The sequence below is a fragment of the Ovis canadensis genome, chromosome 8, assembly GCF_042477335.2.
Source record: "Ovis canadensis isolate MfBH-ARS-UI-01 breed Bighorn chromosome 8, ARS-UI_OviCan_v2, whole genome shotgun sequence".
Lineage (NCBI taxonomy): Eukaryota > Metazoa > Chordata > Mammalia > Artiodactyla > Bovidae > Ovis > Ovis canadensis.
The window spans coordinates 102,818,437-102,825,122 of NC_091252.1; the positions used below are offsets into that span (position 1 = coordinate 102,818,437).

At 66.4% G+C, this 6,686-nt stretch overlaps 1 protein-coding gene across 1 annotated transcript; it reads right to left on the reverse strand.

Moving 5' to 3' along the window:
* Positions 1–2,261: 2,261 nt before the first annotated feature.
* On the reverse strand, positions 2,262–5,178 carry LOC138444697 (basic proline-rich protein-like). Its single transcript, XM_069598006.1, has 3 exons — positions 4,645–5,178; positions 3,450–4,484; positions 2,262–2,318 (listed from the first exon to the last, which is right to left on the reverse strand). Exons 1-3 carry the CDS (start codon positions 5,176–5,178, stop codon positions 2,262–2,264), a joined length of 1,626 nt encoding a protein of 541 aa, XP_069454107.1.
* Positions 5,179–6,686: the final 1,508 nt, after the last annotated feature.

The window sequence follows — 6,686 nt, forward strand, 5'->3', positions numbered from 1 at the left end:
ACGCACTGATTTAGTGGGACAATGGGGCTGGTCAACAGCCAAGCAAATGAACTCTCGGGCTCACCTGTTGGGACATGGAGGTGGGGCTCGTGCTCCAGGGGCTGGCCGAGACCCCTGCCCTCCCACCTCCGCCTGAGATCAGGGTCCCCAGGAGGGTGACCGCGCTGGACGGAAATTGCCTTTTCCAGCGGCACCTGCTGCAGGCCCAGCCCGGCGAGATGCGCTTCTGCTTCGGGTGGCCTGTGGACACCCGGGAGGCAGAAGGGGGTCCCTGCGAGGGCTCCCCAGCTGGTGGGGCCCGCGGTTGGTGGAGACAGGGGTTCCCTCTGGCCGTGCCTGCAGATGCACGCTGATCCCTCCCTCTGGGCAGCTGCCCAGGAAGCCCGTGTCCTGCACAGGATGGTGGTTCATCGCTGAGCAGCTTACAGCCGTGGCCTGGAGGGGGCGCTCCCAAGCCTTTGTGAAGAGAGAGACAAGCACCCCATTTTCGATGGGCTCCGGTGACGGCTACACCAGGTCAGCACAGTCTCATCCTTTCTGTCTAGTCATCGCTTACCAGAGAACGCGCATCCTGTGAAATCCATGCCCAGCCGCCCGGCGTCCTGGGCTGAGCCTTGCGCCTGCCCCGGCTGTGACCCATTAGCTGGGCCATATGCTGGAGCCTAAGGCGCTCAGTCCTGTCCAGCAACCCCGAATCCGGGCTGGAGAGCAGAACTCGCCTGGGCGGTCTCCCTTTATGGCCAAACGCCTGTCTCCACTCTGTGTCTGCACAGACAGTGTGCCCCCCGCCACCCGTGGCTGTGGCCCCAGGGTAGGACGGTCAGCACCTGAGAGGCGGAGGGGCCCGGAGCGGGAGTGGCCTTGCTGTCCCCCCTCCCTGCCTGCACTGAGGGGAGGACCAGCTTCATGGTGGTCCCTGCTGGACGTCTGCGTCACCGAGCCAGCCTTGCGGATGCGGCGGGGCAACACTCAGCCAGCCCACTTGCCTCTGCCGCCCAGCATGCACGGAATGCGGGGAGGGGGTCCCAAAGGCACCCCGTGGGCCAGGGGAAGGAACAGGTCCCTGGGCGGCCCCGTGGAGCAGACCCTGGCCTAACTACACCAAGTCATGGTGAGAGCCTTCAGCACGAGGCGCTGAGATGCTGGGTCGTCTCGACTCCAACACTGGAGGACACCTGGGCTTATGTGTCTGTCCCAGTGGAAGTGTTAGGCGGTCAGTCGTGTCTGACTCTCTGCAATGCCGTGGAATGTAGCTCTCCAGGCTCCCCTGTCCATGGGATTCTCCAGACAAGAATACTAGAGTGCGTCGCCATGCCCTTCTACAGGAGATCTTCCCAACCCAGGGATCGAACCCAGCTCTCTCGCATTGCAGGCAGATTCTTTACCGTCTGAGCCACCAGGGAGGCTATAAGGAATGTCCCTGGTTCCACCCTGCAAATGGGAGGAAGACCAGACGCTTTAGCTCCAAGCTGGAGGAGGAGTCCTGGGTTCACAGCTGCTCCTCCCAGAGCGGGCACCCCCCAGGCCTGGGTGCAGGAGTCCTGCTGGCCGGACTGTCCTCAGGTCCTTAGCACCAACCCTCACAGGGGCGGCGCTTCTCCAAAGTCGGCACAGTGACATCGGTTCGGGTAAAGGGCCAGCCTGTAGCCCCCAGATTCATGGTCCCCAAGAAGGAAGACCCTGTACTGTGTCTCCAGGAAGGAGAGTTTGTTTTTCTCGATCTGGGTTGAATTCAAGCCTAAGTCTGCTCACCCCAGGCAGCTCAGCAAGGGTCCCCAAGTGCAGGCCCGGCTCTCATGTGGCTCAAAATGAGAAGCAAGAGAGATGCTCTAAATTAGAGAATTTTCTGCGAGCAGAGTGGTGTCTGTTGTGCAGCGGGAGTCAGGATGGAAGGGAGGAGGGGCAGACAAAGACGGGGTGAAGACGGAGCTCGGTGGGTCCGGGAGGGGTGGGGTGAGGGAGCAGGCCAGCATGTCCTGTGAACCCAGGTTCTGCGGTGAGCTTGCAAGGCCGCTCAGGGGCCGGCAGCCGTGAGAGAGGAGGAGCGTCTTTCCTGCAAGACGCACGCCCAGGGGCCCCGGAGGATGACCAGAGCCTGGCTGAGGAGCCCCCTGGGACCCACAGGGACCCCGGAGGCTGAGCCTCAGCTGACTACAGCTGTGATTAGACGGAATCAGTCGTGGAGATGGCAGGGGAAGGTGGAGATTGGGTGGGAGCTGAACTTCGTGAGACTTTCAGGGTCCAGCCTCGAGGCCCTTGGCTCAGCCCCAGTATGAACCGCTAAACGTGTCGTTGAAGGTGCAGGACTGCCCGGCGCCCTGGGGACAACAGCGAGCGCACCAGATAGACAGACGGAGGGTCCCACGCTGGAGGGGGCGGGGCTCTTCCTGGGACTGAACCCTGGGGCGCTGGGGCTGTGGGTGGGCCTGGACTGGCGTGGGGGCGGGGCCTGGACGGCATGGGGCGGGGCCTGGGTAGGCATGGGTGCAGGGGGTGTGGGGGCGGAGCCTGGATGAGAAGGGGGCGGAGCCTGGGCGGGTGTGTGGGCGGGGCCTGGAAGGCCTGGGGCTCTGCCGCCCTCCCCTCCTCGGCCTCCTTGTGGTCCCCTCCTTGCGCTTTGCTTGGGGACCGTCTTCTAATGCACCTGGCCTGGCATCGCGGCCCAGGTTTTCAGTCATGGACTTGAGCCAGAGTCCCGGGCAGTCCTGTGAACCGACATCCCGACCGCGCCTCCGGGAACTGTGACCTGACCCGCCTTCACCGGGACCCGACGCTGGGGTCTGGTGCCGCTTGTTGCTTTGGGGCAGCTGTGATTTTTGAAAGCTCGCAGCTGACTGAGGGCAGCCTGTCGGTGACTCTGGTGTGGGGTCCCCGGCCTGGCTCTCAGGGCTGCAGGGAAGCCTGGCTCCTCCCAGCTGAGCCCCAAGCCTTGCGGGAGGGGCTGCGGGAGCTGCCTGACTCCCGCCCCGGGGTCTTGGCTGGGAGGGGGGTCCATCCAGTCCTGCCCTGGCCCCAAGGTCACCCCCTGCCGGCGGCCCTGGCAGCAGCCGGACACGCCTCGCTGATGAGATTCCCTCCAGAGGGAAGGCGCCTCTGAAACCCGGTGTCCTCGTGCACCAACCAGCCCGCGTCTAGAAGAGGGAAGGTGGTGGGGAAGGCGGTGGGGAGGGTGGGAGGGCTGGAAGACCAGGCACCCATTCGGAGGGCAGGGCGCCGGGAAGGAGTACCCGGAAATCTGAGTTTCACCTCGAAACCTCCTGATCTTTAACAGGAAAGTTTCTTAAACACTCGGAGGCCAAGCAGAGCCTGTCTGCAGGTCAGGTAGGGATCAATGGCCGAGTGTGCACGTGCTCCCCGCAAGACCCCTCGTTTTGTGAAATCAACACTGTTACACGTATCACTCTGTGCTCCTGGAGTGAAGCTGGAAACAGGGTGGATCTCATGGTTACAGGGGGCCTGCAGGGTGTGAAAGCCACGCGCTCCCGGCTCCTGGGGAGGCTGGCAGGGCAGCACTGAGTGCTGGGTGCTGGGCTCTGGGTGCTGGATGCTGGGTGCTGGATGCTGGGTTCTGGGCCCTGGGTGCTGGATGCTGGGTGCTGGGCTCTAAGTGCTGGGCTCTGGGCTCTGGGTGCTGGATGCTGGGCTCTGGGCTCTGGGCACTGGGTGCTGGGTTCTGTGCTCTGGGCTCGGGGCTCTAGGTGCTGGATGCTGGGCACTGGGCTCTGGGCACTGGGTGCTGGATGCTGGGTGCTGGATGCTGGGTGCTGGGCACTGGGCTCTGGGCACTGGGTGCTGGGTGCTGGATGCTGGGTGCTGGGTGCTGGATGCTGGGTGCTGGGCTCTGGGTGCTGGGCTCTGGGTGCTGGGCTCTGGGCGCTGGGCACTGGGTGCTGGGCGCTGGGCTCTGGGTGCTGGATGCTGGGTGTTGGGCTCTGGGCGCTGGGCGCTGGGCGCTGGGCGCTGGGTGCTGGGTGCTGGGCGCTGGGTGCTGAGTGCTGGGCTCTGGGCTCTGGGTGCTGGATGCTGGGTTCTGGGCTCTGGGTGCTGGATGCTGGATGCTGGGTGCTGGGCTCTGGGCGCTGGGCACTGGGTGCTGGACGCTGGGTCTGGGTGCTGGGTGGTGGATGCTGGGTGCTGGGCTCTGGGTGCTGGGCTCTGGGCGCTGGGCACTGAGTGCTGGGCTCTGGGCTCTGGGTGCTGGATGCTGGGTGTTGGGCTCTGGGCGCTGGGCGCTGGGCGCTGGGTGCTGGGCACTGGGCACTGAGTGCTGGGCTCTGGGCTCTGGGTGCTGGATGCTGGGTGCTGGGCTCTGGGTGCTGGGCGCTGGGCGCTGGGCTCTGGGTGCTGGGCTCTGGGCTATAGGTGCTGGGCTCTGGGCCCTGGGCGCTGGGCCCTGGGCCCTGGGTGCTGGGCCCTGGGCGCTGGGCCCTGGGCGCTGGGCTCTGGGTGCTGGGCGCTGGGTGCTGGAGGCTGGGCTCTGGGCTCTGGGCTCTGGGTGCTGGATGTTGGGTGCTGGGCTCTGGGTGCTGGGCTCTGGGCTCTGGGCTCTAGGCTCTGGGTACTGGATGCTGGGTGCTGGGCTCTGGGTGCTGGGCTCTGGGCTCTGGGCTCTAGGCTCTGGGTGCTGGATTCTGGGTTCTGTACTCTGGGCATTGGGCACTGGGCGCTGGGCACTGGGCGCTGGGTGCTGGATGCTGGGTGCTGGATGCTGGGCGCTGGGTGCTGGGCTCTGGGCTCTGGGTGCTGGATGCTGGGTGTTGCACTCTGGGCTCTGGGCACTGGGCGCTGGGTGCTGGGCACTGGGCACTGGGTGCTGAGTGCTGGGCTCTGGGCTCTGGGTGCTGGAGACTGGTTGCTGGGCTCTGGGTGCTGGATGCTGGGCGCTGGGCTCTGGGCTCTGGACTCTGGGCTCTGGGCGCTGGGCGCTGGGTGCTGGATGCTGGGTGTTGGGCTCTGGGCTCTGGGCTCTGGGTGCTGGATGCTGGGTTCTGGGCTCTGGGCATTGGGCACTGGGTGCTGGGCACTGGGTGCTGGGTGCTGGATGTTGGGTGCTGGGCTCTGGGTGCTGGGCTCTGGGCTCTGGGCTCTAGGCTCTGGGTGCTGGATGCTGGGTGCTGGGCTCTGGGCTCTGGGCTCTAGGCTCTGAGTGCTGGATGCTGGGTTCTGGGCTCTGGGCATTGGGCACTGGGTGCTGGGCACTGGGTGCTGGGTGCTGGATGTTGGGTGCTGGGCTCTGGGTGCTGGGCTCTGGGCTCTGGGCTCTAGGCTCTGGGTGCTGGATGCTGGGTGCTGGGCTCTGGGTGCTGGGCTCTGGGCTCTGGGTGCTGGATGCTGGGTGTTGCACTCTGGGCCCTGGGCACTGGGCGCTGGGTGCTAGGCGCTGGGTGCTGGGCACTGGGTGCTGAGTGCTGGGCTCTGGGCTCTGGGTGCTGGATGCTGGGCGCTGGGCTCTGGGCTCTGGACTCTGGGCTCTGGGTGCTGGGCGCTGGGTGCTGGATGCTGGGTGTTGGGCTCTGGGCTCTGGGCTCTAGGCTCTGGGTGCTGGATGCTGGGTGCTGGGCTCTGGGTCCTGGGCTCTGGGCTCTGGGCATTGGGCACTGGGTGCTGGGCACTGGGTGCTGGGTGCTGGACACTGGGCACTGGGCGCTGAGTGCTGGGCTCTGGCCTCTGGGTGCTGGATGCTGGTTGCTGGGCTCTGGGTGCTGGGCGCTGGGCGCTGGGCTCTGGGCGCTGGGCGCTGGGCTCTGGGCGCTGGGCACTGGGCGCTGGGCCCTGGGCCCTGGGCGCTGGGCACTGGGCGCTGGGCGCTGGGCACTGGGCTCTGGGCTCTAGGTGCTGGGCTCTGGGCTCTGGGCTCTAGGCTCTGGGTGCTGGATGCTGGGTGCTGGGCTCTGGGTGCTGGGCTCTGGGCTCTGGGCTCTAGGCTCTGGGTGCTGGATGCTGGGTTCTGGGCTCTGGGCATTGGGCACTGGGTGCTGGGCGCTGAGTGCTGGGCTCTGGCCTCTGGGTGCTGGATGCTGGTTGCTGGGCTCTGGGTGCTGGGCGCTGGGTGCTGGGCTCTGGGTGCTGGGCTCTGGGCTCTGGGCTCTAGGCTCTGGGTGCTGGATGCTGGTTGCTGGGCTCTGGGTGCTGGATGCTGGGTGCTGGGCTCTGGGTGCTGGGCTCTGGGCTCTGGGCTCTAGGCTCTGGGTGCTGGATGCTGGGTTCTGGGCTCTGGGCATTGGGCACTGGGCACTGGGCGCTGAGTGCTGGGCTCTGGCCTCTGGGTGCTGGATGCTGGTTGCTGGGCTCTGGGTGCTGGGCGCTGGGTGCTGGGCTCTGGGCGCTGGGCGCTGGGCTCTGGGCTCTGGGCGCTGGGTGCTGGATGCTGGGTGTTGGGCTCTGGGCTCTGGGCTCTGGGCTCTGGGCGCTGGGTGCTGGATGCTGGGCTCTGGGTGCTGGATGCTGGGCTCTGGGCTCTGGGTGCTGGGTGCTGGGCCCTGGGCCCTGGGCTCTGGGCACTGGGCTCTGGGCTCTAGGTGCTGGGCGCTGGGCTCTGGCCCATGTGTACCATGTGGGAGGGCGTCTCTGTGGAGAGGATCCTCAGGTTAGTCCAAAGAGAGGGGCAGCAAGTGCAGAGGACCCGGAGGTGAGCGGCCTTTCTCGGGATGAGAGGGAGGCTTCGTGGCCATCCAGGGGGTGCCCAG

What these genes read in the sequence shown, in the direction of transcription:
- LOC138444697 (XM_069598006.1), bottom strand. Translation starts at nt 5,178, where the DNA reads ATGCCCAGAGCCCAGAACCCAGCATCCAGCACTCAGAGCCTAGAGCCC. An exon ending in CCCAGTGCCCAATGCCCAGA is followed by an intron (nt 4,485 to 4,644) that starts GTACAGAACCCA and finishes CCCAGAGCCCAG; the next exon opens with AGCCCAGAGCCCAGCCTCCA. An exon ending in TCACACCCTGCAGGCCCCCT is followed by an intron (nt 2,319 to 3,449) that starts GTAACCATGAGA and finishes TGTTGTCCCCAG; the next exon opens with GGCGCCGGGCAGTCCTGCAC.